The sequence below is a fragment of the Numenius arquata genome, chromosome 9 (assembly GCF_964106895.1).
Source record: "Numenius arquata chromosome 9, bNumArq3.hap1.1, whole genome shotgun sequence".
NCBI lineage: Eukaryota > Metazoa > Chordata > Aves > Charadriiformes > Scolopacidae > Numenius > Numenius arquata.
This window is the reverse complement of record NC_133584.1, coordinates 35533308-35546648: the sequence shown is the minus strand read 5'-3', so window position 1 is coordinate 35546648 and position 13341 is coordinate 35533308. Positions and strand designations below refer to the sequence as shown.

Sequence of the window (13341 nt, the reverse complement as noted above, 5' to 3'; positions counted from 1 at the left end):
CCCTTTATGAGCGTTCTCCAATTTTATGTAATTTACATAGGACTACTTTTAATATGGGCACAATTAATTACAGGACTATATTTAATACGGACATTATTTTAGAGATGTGCACTGTGTATATTACTAAAACACTGCACTGCTTAAAAAATAGCTATACAATCTCTTTCAGTGAGAAACACTTCCAAAGAAAGTGAAGAATTTAAAAGTGTTTTTTAATCTGCTATTTGGAAGGTTGATTCTGCAGCAAGCATGTGTTGTGAGTAATTTGTCTTCTCAATTTCAGTCACCTACTCTTGTTACTAAGATTCAACGCTAAGCACAAAGAAAATGCTGTTTGACCCCAAGGAATCAATGCAGTAGAAAGTTAGAAGGAAAAAAAATAATCTACACACATCAAAGAAACGTAAGAAATTAATTAATCAGGCATCATCACATCTCTCTGTTTAAAGAACTCCCTTATACATTGTTAAATGGACCAGAATACATACTATGGAATATTAACGCCTACACAGGATATCAATGGTGCATGCACGCTAAGTCTGCGTTTTAATGTTTGCATTTATCCAAAACCTCAAGCCCTAAAATATTAAAGTATTACAATGTACTGTAGGTAACTACATCTCCATCAGAATTTAGTGAATCATATGATCCTTCTAGTTGGAAGAACTGGTGAAATGTATGGACGGTACAGGATTTTGCTTATCTGAATAATAATGGTGTAATTTAACGCTCCTACATTCCTGTATAAAGTGCAGTATATAAGGAATTTTAGCCTTTGGTATCTGCTGCAAAGTTTGTGAATAATTCCAACAGGTATATTGCTCTCTGTTTGCCTAGCTGTTCTTTTCGCTTGGTTGGCTGCCAAGGGAAGACCTACCTCTTCCTCTTCCAGTCTTTTCAGAGAGTCACCTGCAAATTTAATGTATTGGCTCATCAGGGTCACTAAGGCAGTATAACGAGTCCGTAAATCCATGAACTGCAGAGAAACAAAAGGGGGGGGAGGGGGAGAGGAGAGAATGGAAAACACTTCCATTAACCTTCAAGTAAGTGAAAAACAGTACTCTAGAACCTATCTCTATTTTGATTCCAAAATCCTGATTGTGGAATCCACTGTCCTAATTTTGATTCCAAAGTTGAATGCCATCAGCAGGCTGCGCTCCCACAAATAAATCCTAAGGATCTACGAGAAAGATCCATAAGGAGAAGAAACAGAAGACACTGTTTTGACTTCACAGTCACTTGATTCTTTCCCCCCTGGAAGAACTGGTTATAAGAGGGACAAGCAGTACTGGTCACTATTCCTCTCTCTAACATCAGCAGGGAGACACATTTCTCTTTCCCACCCAAATGAGACTGATTTGTCTTGGAATCTGTCTAAGTATCCAGATCTGGCAAGTTCTACCATTGCAAATCTTGTTTACTCTGACCAAGACCCAGAGGCAGTTCTAAACAGTTTTACCAAGGTACATTTCTCATATAGTTTTTTATAATCTGGGGGACTTTTGTTCACCAACAGCAACATACCATCTCGTTATCTAAATACTGCATAATGACCAATGAGATATTTATCACACTATAAATCTATTCAGAGAAAAAATAATCTTGCTCGGGTTACCCTGGGTCATCATTACTGAATCCTAAATCCCGTTCTTGTGTTTAATCTGTTTTAAGCAAAGACTCAAAAAAACCGCATTGTCCTGACGTAAGGAATCCATTTACCTCTTGAATAATGAAGTCTGATGAGCTTTGCATTCTTCGGCGTTTCACTGGAGATTTTTGTTGGGAGTCAACCATAGCTCTGTAGGTCATAGTCTGCAACTCATAGTCCTGCAAAAAGAGCAAACACACAAAATGATCGGCATTCCACATGATACTGACAACTAAAACCAAGGATTCTAAGTATAATATTATTTTTTACCTTCACAGCAGCTGAGTATTGTTCTGCATACTTCTGGCATTCATCTATTTTGCTTTGTTTCATTTCAATCTCAGAAACCAGCATCTATAAAACATGAATCTACATCTTCATCTTAAAAGTTATTTTTATTACTATTATTATTAGCATTTCTACTTCACCTAACATCATGACATTTACATAATATGCTCATTTCCATGTGTGTACAAGTAATTACGTGCTCCAGCCCATGTCCTGGCTTTGTCAGGCTTACAGAAGCAGTGGAAAAACCCTGCCAGGTTTAATAGTCACTGAGTGAACTTAAAAAGAAATTAGGAATATACCACTTCATGCATACAATTTGTTATTCTGTCTCTTATTTAAGCTTCATTTCCTTCTTGCAGGAGAAAGTTACTAAATTTAGCTCTGCCTCTATGAAAATATTACTACGTCCATAACTACCAAGAGCAGGACCAAATAAAAATGATGCGATAAGGAGAGTCCAGAATTGTAGGCACTCTCCAAGGTTTTGCTCTTCCTGCAGATTTGAAGTCCAAAATAACCTGATCTATAAAATGGCTATAATCTGTGAGTGATACATTAACGATGTTAGCTGCACTGTAAACATAAAACATAAAAGCCAGCGAATATTTGGAATTTTAAAGTAAGGGTTGGGGGACATAAGCGCCTCCCATCAGGAAATAAGACTTACATGACTGGGCTCAAAAGATATTTGAACTCTTTTTCAGTCATTAAAGCAGTGCTTTCCTCCAATGAGACCCCTTTCATACCTTGTGTTGGTTCAGCTGTTTAGCCAATGCTTTGCTATTTTCAGGATGGATTTCTTGAATCTTTTGCTGAGTATCTTCCACTTGTTGAATCCATGTGTCCAAAGAATTGTAAGTATCTTTGTAATACTTCAGAGATTTATTAATACCTTCTAAGTCACGCAACCTGGTTTTAGTTTAGAAGATATGCCAAAGGAGAGAAGATGAATATAAAACTACAACACTAAGTCAAATACAGCTTTAAAGGCTTCGGCTGTCTTAGCTCTGCTATAGCTCACACTATAAACATATTAAAATAACACTAACTAAACAGTAAATTAACTTCTCAAACATTAAGATTCCCATCTTGAAGAAATCTTTTCACTTGTCATAAATGACAAGCCAAGAGAGATCCAACTCCCGCAGAAATTCTGCATATAACCCTCATTAGTGACCTAAACTGCTTGAAACTCCATGAGCACAGGAATCCCCAAGCAAGAGGGAGGGCTCTGCAACAGCAGTTAATTCCGTTATAAGAACGGAGAGTATTTCACGTCTGACCTACGTGCATCAAGAAGGGAAAGAGCTGTACCGCAGGTTAAGTAGCAGTTTACCATAGTCTGTGCCTCCCGCACAACAACAGGAGTTACACCAAAACCAAAGCTTTTAAATATTCTAACGTGTGAAAGCAATTGATCCTGTTGAGCAACTCCATTTTTTAAATCACGGTTTTGACCTGAAAAAAAAGCGCCGTCTATTTCTTGAAAGTGGTTTCCATACCGATGAGAACATTGACGTCTTTTCTTTCATGATCCTTATACTTCAAAGATCGTACAAACGCAACTAATCCAAAACGCCGCATGACTATGGATAAACACACTTATTGAACAACTTGTTATAGTCTGGTTTGGAATGAATAGTTTGGATCGCACTAGTGTTGTTCTCGAAATGGCAAAAAGAGACCGAAAAAGAGCAAGCTCAGGTTTTATACTTAAGCATGTTTTAAAGCTAATAACCACGAAAAAGAGAAAGGCTCATGATAACTGCAGCCAATATTTGTCCGTACATTTTGTATAACGATCATCAGTCAAGCTGTTAGGAAGCAGCAGAGCGAACATTTGCAGAAAGCAGCTTGTTTACAGCTACGTGCTGCAACGACCACAATCTGTCCTATCTACGCTAAAAGTCACTACGTATTAACAGTCATTTTTCAGCATCTTCTATTGAGGACAAGGCCCTCTGAGGAGAGCATATGGTTCATATTTGCCCACTGAAGAAATAAGGACACTTTAGTATCTTGTATAATTACTGTTTTATCATTTAAATTCTGTCACGCTACCAGGTGATGAAAAAATCTGAGGGGGATTTAAAGGTAGCCATTGTGTAGTTGGCTTTAAATGAGTCAGCTTTTGCCCATCTCCCTTTTAATTTCTAGCAATGTTAAATAGAGACAACTAAATTGGTTGATTACAAGTGAGTACCTTCAGTATTGTACCTGTATGGATATTTGCCCCTTAAAAAAACAGAGGACAAAAATGTGAACCATTGTTGCATGAAGTTTTACTTGGAAAGGACTATCTTTGATGCTCCTGCTCAGGTTAGCTATAATGACAAAATAAAGTAGATTTTAAATGAAATAAATTCAGGCTTCCGTAACTCGCCCATATTTTTTTCCTTCAGTCTATAGTTCTGTCTCCTTTCCATATAGGAAACAGAATTATAGAGACTGAAGGAAAAAACATTTCCAGGAATGTCATGTATGGACACCTCCTTCAGAATTCCAGCTAGGTGTGTTCTGCTGTATCTGTACACCGGGGACGTTCTCCAGCATCGTCGTGCCAGCAATACTGAAGGGCTGAATTCCGAGCAACATCTCAACTGGCTATGGAGGCTGCATGAAACCAGCTGCACACCAAAAGAAAATACTGGCACTTCACCAAAAGTTATTGAGACAAAATTATCACAGAAGTCAATGGAAGCTAAGGGCTTCCAGACTTAGCACTTGAGTCGTTAAATGCAAGTTAACATGAATCCAATCTTAAGTGATGGATCAACTCATCAGTTTAGCCTGTCAGAACTAATTATGTGGAGAAACAGATGGTGTTTCCATAGGACAGCAAGGCATTTCTGCAGGCTTTTTTGGAAAGAAAAAAGACAATTTCCCTCTACTGTGTCCCAGTAAGTTTTAAGTAAATAAAGTTTCTATATCTTGCTAATCTTTTGGTGCTCAATAGCGACAGACATTTCCATGGAAAAGTAAGACAACGATGTCAACAGCACAGAAAAGGTAAAAATCCTTAATCTTGGCACTTTTCACAAATAGTTTAGAAAAATATTCTGACCTATTTTAAAATTAATTTCAGATTATTTTTCCTCAGAAACAAAAAAAAAAGCAGCATAAAATATGAACAGATTATACGAAAAAGTTATACAAACCTATTTTCAATTTGAGAATGAATGTTTTGCCATCGCTCGGCTAACTGATCGACTTTTTCTTTATGCCAGTCAAAGTCCAGATCACGTTCCTTGTGCATTTTAAACATCTGATCACTGATCATCTTTGCCTTCTGCAGTTCATCCTCCAAGGCATGGAACACTTGTCTTTTCTCATCTACTTCAGATCTCCATTGCTAGTATGCAATAAATGACAAATTGTAAATAATTCCTAAACTATGACACCATTTTATAAATGAGTATTCTATATGAGTAAAATGTATAAATGAACAAATGAAAAATATTTAAATGAATATTTAACTTCTGGTTGCTCAAACACTGGAATGGCATGAGAATGGGTCTGAAGCAACTAATTAGCTATAAACTGCAGAATAATTCTAAGTAATAGCATCCCCCAGCACCCATACATCAAAACAGAGACAGCAAATTAACACACATCTTATAAACTAAAGCTTTCAAAAAAATCCTTAGGTAGATGCTAATCATTCTATCTAACAACAAAGCATTACTAATAATTTGCAATATTAAAATGAGGTATATACAGCACACAAGAAATGCTGAACTTCAGTCTTACCCTTTCTCAAAGACATCTGCCAAACCTCCTAGGAAACCCTGAGCCGTGTTCCATAGCAGCAGCAAGAATGTTATTGTGGCCACATTTATACAACAATATATTTATGTTACCTTAAGTATGTGCTCCTTTTTGAAGAGACAAAAAAATTAAGTCTTACTGCAGCATCAACAAGTGCCACTCTTGGAATTTCATAAACTGCAAGGCATTTCCTAGCAGCAGAAATGAGGATGCAAACTATCCAATTCCTAATGATCCAAAGCTGTCACCTTTTTCTGAGATGTCAATCCTAATACAGACTTTCCTCCAAACGCACAATCTAACTTTTGATACACTCTACAGCACAGCGTAACCAAAACAGGTGTTGTAAGACAGATCATTTTCCTATTATTTTTTGATTTGCCCATGAGAAGGTACCAGACAACTCTTACCTTTAATGTACCCATCAGATTTTCAATATTGTTTTTGTCAGCCGTTACTGCCTCTTCTTCACACAACTTCGTTTCATAGCGTTTTACTAATGCTTCTGCGTCTTGGGTGTTCTTCAGCACCAAATTTACAGTTTTTAATCTGAAAAACAGTAATCTCCTGTTAACAGAACCATCAATAACAACACAACACACTTGTGTTTTTCAGCCTTTTAATGTCCTGGGCTACCTATTTATACAATGTTGAAACTACATTAACTCCCTTTTCCTTTATCAGTATTATTCATACTAATATCTTTAATTTATTTTTATGAGAAAACTGTAAACTAAAACATGTGTGATGGGAGATGGCCTATTACATACTTATCTATGTAAATGGAAGACATGGAATAAACTTGGTTCATGTTCTGAATAACAACATTGAGTTCAGAGCGCAGAGTAGGGACTGAAGGGGAACCAGCAGCTTGACTGAAAAACTCTTCGCATTTATCTGTGACGACTCCCAGGTCATCCTTCAGGCGATCCAGTTCTTCCTTCAGTTTCTGTAAAATGAAGGGTAATCGAAAGCATGTTTATCCTACGTCAACCTCATGTATACTCCAAATATCATTATCAGTACACGCCTGCTCTCCTTTGCTTGTTTCATGATGACACCATTAAAAAAATTTAAAAAGGAACATATGCATAAAAGGGAAGGTAACAGAGTCACCATTTATTGGCATCTTTTTTCTCATCTTTGACTCTTGGCTTTTCAAGGTGCACCGCACAAACTTCCCTGGCTACGCTCAAAATGCCTGGATATACTTGTTTTAAAATAAAACTCTTTTCCAAGGCAAAACAGTCTTTCTCAAAGGCCCACCTCTTGCTCTGAAATCCTAGGCAAACTTTCCTCAGGATCATCCCTTTCCATTGGGGTTCGGATCTGCCGTATTAACCGCTCCTCACAGCTCTCCAGCTGAAGTCTGATATTTCTAACTTCGGAGATGTACAGATTGTAAAGAGATTCTTCCTGCTCCTCTGTAGAAAGAAACAAGGCACGTATTCACAAACAAAGCCATCACGTCATTTCCACCATGGAGACACTTTATAAAGTCACCATTCTACAGGTCTTTTCACGACTGGCTGAAATCCCATCAGTTTCCATCTGAATTTTGGTTATAAGGCAAATTTTAGCAACCTTTAAATTTTAGCTATTATTGGATCACCTCCTCACAAGTGAAAAATTAGCGTAGATCTTTGACCACCTATTCCAGCCACGAGCATCACTCCTTACACAGACGCTGCTAACCTCAATGACTGACTTTTCAGTCAGATGATTGCCCCATCCCTGGAGGGGTTCAAGGCCAGGCTGGATGGGGCTTTGAGCAACCTGCTCTAGTGAGAGGTGTCCCTGCCCATGGCCAGGGGGTTGGAACTGGATGATCTTTAAGGTCCCTTCCAACTCTAACCATTCTATGATTCTATGATTCTATGATATAAGGCACAATACTACAGTAAATCTCCAGAGTAAATGCTCTCTTCCAGATTCACATGGCACCACGTCTTTCCTTTAGTACAACGAACTATGCTAATGCAGTAATCAGCTTCGCACTACTGTATTTCTTTAAGTCATTAGCTACTTGACAGTACATCAGAGCAGATACTTTAAGCTTTCTGTTCTTATTGTGTTTAAAAACGGAGCTAAGAGAGCAGTACCTACAGCACTCTGTGGAAAGGAAAGTATCTAGGACGCTTGCCTTAACAGTGTGAAAAAAGTTCTAATTCTGTTATAAACTCAACAAAGTAATCAAGTTGCATTTCCAACATTCAAAACCAACTAAACTAAACAGTGAGCTGCACTGCACAGAATAAATTCTTGGGTGTAAATGGTTTGTAGCACTCTGTATATTAAGTAACATATCAATATTTCTACATAGCTTAATATACAAAGTTAAAAACCCTTAGAGCTTCTGTGCGGTGTAATTTTGCACATTGTTAAAATGATGACACTATCTGTTCAGAAGAACTGGGCGTTAACAATATCAATATGATAAAATAGGTAATTCACTAGAGCTTGCATTCAGAGAGAAGTTTTATCAAGAACTACAATCTCTATTGTGAGGCCATCTTTCTACTCTTCTCAGCAAAGTTTTACCTCTTTCTGCAGATTTCAGAAGCTCTTGATAGTATTGCTTGCAAACATTAACTTCTCTTTCCAGCTGCGCCGTATCGGAGCTCGTAAAAATTTTGGACTCCTGGCTATCTTCCACAAAATCATCAAAGCGGGACTGCAAATTGCTTAGAACCTGCTGATGTTCACCTGGCAACATTGTCTTTATCTGCAACAGATTACAAACGCAAGGCACGGTCAGCAATGATGCATCACCCACACAGTTCCCTGCAACGATTTTTATCGAAAAGCAATGTTGACCAACTCCTGAAATGGTAAAGTCAAAGAACGGAGGTTCTGAAAGCTTGCTGCTCCTCGGCTGGAGTCCAATTGACAGGTATCAGCGTATCAGCTGATAGTTCACACTCACTATAAAATCCTTTTCCATCTTTAATGCCAGTAATGAGCTGTGTTAAGACAATCCTACATCAGACACCATTTCTCCATCTAATTCCAGGTAGCAACAAACAGGAAGGCAGCGAGAGTCACAGAAGTAGGGATACTTCAAGAATTACCTCAGATTTCTTTTTTTCAACAGCAACAGTGGGAAATTAGGAGTGAAAATATCCTTTTGGGTATTACTAATATTATTGCACCAGTCTGTAGATAGATATGCACCATAATATATAATAAACTATTATATTAAGTATGTTGTTACACATCTAACATTGTGTAATTCAGTGATCTCACACACTGTTGTAGCCAGACAGAACAGTATTTTGATCTATATCACTATTTCATCTCTGACAAATTGATTCTAATTAGCTATTTAACGTTTCGAGTTACAGACATGTATAAAAATGAAAACATGTATTATGGAGGAATGAGTGTTCAGCTGCCTTCAGCTTGAAAGGCTAAGGGTCGCTTCACAGTTGTTCCATGGTTAGTAACAAGTTGCAGCAATAAGGAAATACGGGGGTTTTCATGAAGATTATCCTTAGCCTAACGAAGCAAAACTCCCCAGGTATCTTTAACACAAGTGCAGAAAGGTAGACTCTTCTAGAACAAAATTCAGATGTAGTCACTGTTCAATTGCTTTCAAGAGATCCTGTCCCTGTGCTGACAACAGGAGACTAGAGAGATGAGCGCAATAAGGCTGCTGGTAGTTTTCATAACGCAACCTCTCTGCTCCTTCCCCAAAGGCACCTGTGTAAAGGCTACTCAGATCAAGGCAGAATGTTGTACAGTGGTAACCAGGGTGGCCACTGCCAGCTATTCCCACAAGGAAGATGAAGATTGCTGCCAATTGTTGATTATGCGGTATTCCTGGGAAGCGTAGCCTGTGACTTCCCAGCCAATGGCTAAGAGGCCCTTGCTAGCCATAGCACGTACCGAGGCAACATTGCCAGCTCGAACAGCTTCAATTTCATTTGTCAGGTAATGCCAGGACACCACGCTCTTCATGTTTAGATGCGACTCGTGCCAAAGGGCCAGAACATTCTGAAACTGCTGTTCAATCCTGAAACATAAAAAGATTCCAACTTTAGATCAAAGTGACACGTGAAAAGGGAAAAAAAGTTAGACATTATTTTAACACGAGCTTCATATAAATGAATTTTAAAAGAAAATAGGTGGTTTTGTTTTGTCCCTACCTGTTGGCTGTATCTATTGCTTCTTTGTTTGGTGGAGGAACTGTAAAGCATACAGATGGAACCATGGCCTCATTACCACTCGGGCTAATGACTTTCCATTTAGCACGATGGGAGTTGTTTGCTAATACACACTCATCTTCTTTGTAAATAGTTATCTAGCATTAACAGAAAAGCAGAATAATTTAATGAGCTAAGCATTACAAAATCCTTTTACAGAGCACTTCTGCAAATGGTGTCAACAAATAAGCAGCAGAACAACAAAAACAATGTTCAACACAAGGATTTGCTCTTGTTTACTAGGGTGGAAGAAATTTAGAGCCTAGTGTTCTGCAGGAACATGGCAATTAATGAAACTTTAGTTGAATTCTCACGTCTGTAATTGATTTGAGGAAATTCAAGTTTCTAACCTCAATTTGTCTATAGTCACAGATGGCTTTAATTGGGATGGATGTTTTGAGCATACAGTCAGGGTTCCTTGGCTTCAGCTGAATTATTGCCTTTGCTCTCCCCACAAGGCCTGCTACTGTGCTCTTATACTGCAAGAGTTGTTCTTTTTCTTCCTAAAACAGTAAAGAAAAGAACACATCGTAAGAGATGGCCAGAATACAGTGCTGCTTCTTTGATCCTGTTAAGCTTTTATTTTCCTGACTCATTTTACTGTGTTCCTTAAAAATAACGCATTTTACAAGAACAAAGTATCTTTCTGAAGTCACTGTTTTCCCACAACATCTGATATTGTAAAGATGAAGAAATAAATAAAACTGTATTTTATGGGTATGAAAAACAGTCATTATACATGGATAAATGCAATTATTTCATTATAAGTTCTAAAAAACATATCTTCCTTCACTTCAAAGGAATAATTTTAACATACCTTTTTTATATCCAACTATAACCTACAAATTCCTTCTTCAATTGTAACTCATGTTAATAGGATCCTTGAGTTCTTACCATAGACTCCTGGAGAAGTTCTTCCAGCCTATGAAGGCTGGTTGATCTATCACAACTGTATTTTCGGTATATGGTATCTTTCAAATTCTTTAAATATTCCATGGCTTCTTTGGCATCACTGAAAAACTAGAATGAGATAAACATCTGGGTTATTTTTAAACAGCCTAAAAAGGATACAAGCAGCCACATTATGAAGCTTTTTTAAACTGCTTTCTTTTTAAATATAATCTTTTCCAGTAGCTTGAAGTGACCACTGTACCACACAACACTATTTGTGATCTCATGTCTAAACCTACTATTCAAGAAAACACACGTTGTAGCATCAGTTATTCCCAATGCGATTTACAGGCAAAATTAATTCAGCAGTTATTGAACTTCAGTTAATTACTGTTCCTGCAATGGAAACATTTTTTGAAGTGATTCTTGCTTTCCTTGAAATCACAATTACTTTCATATATAACGAACGGACAAAGCCAACAAACTGCAGTAAACTAGCTGCAAACTTCCGCAAGAGCACTGGAGCAAACAGTCTGTGCCGGAGCAGAAGCGAGCTGCCGCACTTGGCAGTTCTGCATGGACATCTGCACCTCCAAACTAGGGTCCTGGTTAAGCATAATTGGGAAGGGAAGTGTCCTGTGATAATCCTCACTCCATTCTGTCCCTGAAACCTCATTCTCAAATCCAGAATGCCCATTTCTTCCCCCTACCACTACCAGCCCAAATCGCTCAACTTCACCTTTTCCAGTGCCCATTTCCTAACTTTGGGCTCTCACCCTTCTTAGTCCAAACGTATCTCATCCCAACATCACCCTCTTCTTCCTCTTCAACCACTCAACCAACCCAGAAGACACTAAGGACTAATCTCTACAATTTAAATTGTAGAGATTTTAATTTTGGTTTTTTTTTTTAAAACCTAAACCTCTTAAATCTTCGATCCTCACGCATGTATCCGAGCACTGCACCATTTGCTGAGTGTGTAAATGAGAAATAGTCAGAAAGGTGTTTCACGGGACACGCCTGCTGTCAGGGTCTTTTCTGCTCTGTTTATTATCCATGTTGTACGCTCCATTTCCATTTGGGTACTCCTGGAAAAACCACCTAGAATACGTTCTATCTTGGCCATCATTAACCATCATCCACTCTACATCATCCACAAAAGCTGTATTGCCAGCAGTTGTGTATGACGGGGAGAGAACACAGCTTCGTTTTCAGAATCTCTACTTGCAGCTGCAGCACTATGAAAACACATCAGGCCAGATTTTCATCTGATGTCGATGAAAACATTTGATGTTGAACTGTTTCATCAGCTGTGAGCTGATACAACTCACTTCACTGATATAGCGAAGACGATGCAGGTGTGGTAACACCGTGGGAGCATGGCTCATCATCTAACCATTGCATATGACAAACGTCAATTCTACTATTAGTGAGAGACAGCAACTAGTCATTTCAGTGGAACTTTTCAACTACGGTACTAACTTAAAACACGTCTCATTCTTACCTCAAAATATGCAGCATTTTCTCTCAAATGCTGTTCAACACAGTGACAGAGCTGAAGAATCCAGCTCCATTGTGTCTGCATTGCAGCTCTATAGGCCTTTAAAGGAGACAAAGAGATTTTACAAAAAGAAATTAAAATTAAAACATGCATACATTTCCAGAATTTAGGAAACATAAAAGTAACGTAGCAAACACGAGCATCTAAACCTAACCTCCTCACCCAGGAAAAGCAAGCCGCAGCAAGGAAAAGTCCAATTAGACATGAGAAAAGTCCTATCGCTACATGATGCTAGTCAAGCATCAGAAAACTCACCCAGAGAAGCTGTGAAATCGCCACATCCTTGGGCAAGTTCAGCAAAACAAAGCCCAGACACTGCTTTAAGCAGGGGCTGGACTACATCTCCTGAGGTTTCCCCAGTCTGAGCTAGTCTATGATTCTGTGGCTCTATTTACTCATTCAAAAGAGCTGGATTCTTCCTTGGATAGAAATCAGATATTAAAGTAACACTGAATGCACAATAAAAATAATTAAGCAGGACTCACTGCAATGTATAATTTTGTCTAACAGTTGCACAGGAATTTAAAGGACACAATGCTACTCCATGCTCCAATGATGCCTCCTGTACTGTCTGTCTGGTGCTGCCGCTAGAAACGTGCTTCACGAGTGTTCACCAGCAGAGGGTACTCTTGCCTTTGTGAAATCAGCCAAAAGTCTCAATTTTTCAATTCTGTACGATTATCAGGGAATTCAAAAGAGTTTTGCCATTGGTGTAAAGGAATTTCAAACTGATGCATTAATGTATATAGATTCTTCTGTAGAAAAGGCATACACTTCTTGTTCATTTTCTTTTTAAATGTCCTAATACAGCATTATTGCAGACAGCATAAACTGCATAGTCATCTTCACTGTGACGACCTGCTTCATAATATGTATCTTTAATATATTCATATATTAATTATATTACACTGATAAGAACCCATTAGAACAGCATATACTTTTAATATAATGGAATTCCCCACAGTCCATAAAAAGTC

At 38.1% G+C, this 13341-nt stretch overlaps 1 protein-coding gene across 7 annotated transcripts in view; it reads right to left on the bottom strand.

Annotated features, from left to right (window-relative positions):
• Window positions 1–13341, bottom strand: part of DST (dystonin) — a 329300-nt gene that overhangs the window by 130770 nt on the left and 185189 nt on the right. For all 7 annotated transcript variants that reach the window (XM_074153812.1, XM_074153811.1, XM_074153813.1 and 4 more), the window contains 14 exons: window positions 12308–12403; window positions 10807–10932; window positions 10263–10415; window positions 9856–10010; window positions 9596–9722; window positions 8249–8432; window positions 6974–7131; window positions 6478–6656; window positions 6118–6256; window positions 5098–5291; window positions 2686–2848; window positions 1919–2002; window positions 1720–1827; window positions 878–976 (listed from right to left, as the gene is read on the bottom strand). In XM_074153812.1, coding sequence (XP_074009913.1) covers window positions 878–976; window positions 1720–1827; window positions 1919–2002; window positions 2686–2848; window positions 5098–5291; window positions 6118–6256; window positions 6478–6656; window positions 6974–7131; window positions 8249–8432; window positions 9596–9722; window positions 9856–10010; window positions 10263–10415; window positions 10807–10932; window positions 12308–12403 — 1965 coding nt within the window. The remainder of the gene's footprint in view (window positions 1–877; window positions 977–1719; window positions 1828–1918; window positions 2003–2685; window positions 2849–5097; window positions 5292–6117; window positions 6257–6477; window positions 6657–6973; window positions 7132–8248; window positions 8433–9595; window positions 9723–9855; window positions 10011–10262; window positions 10416–10806; window positions 10933–12307; window positions 12404–13341) is intronic.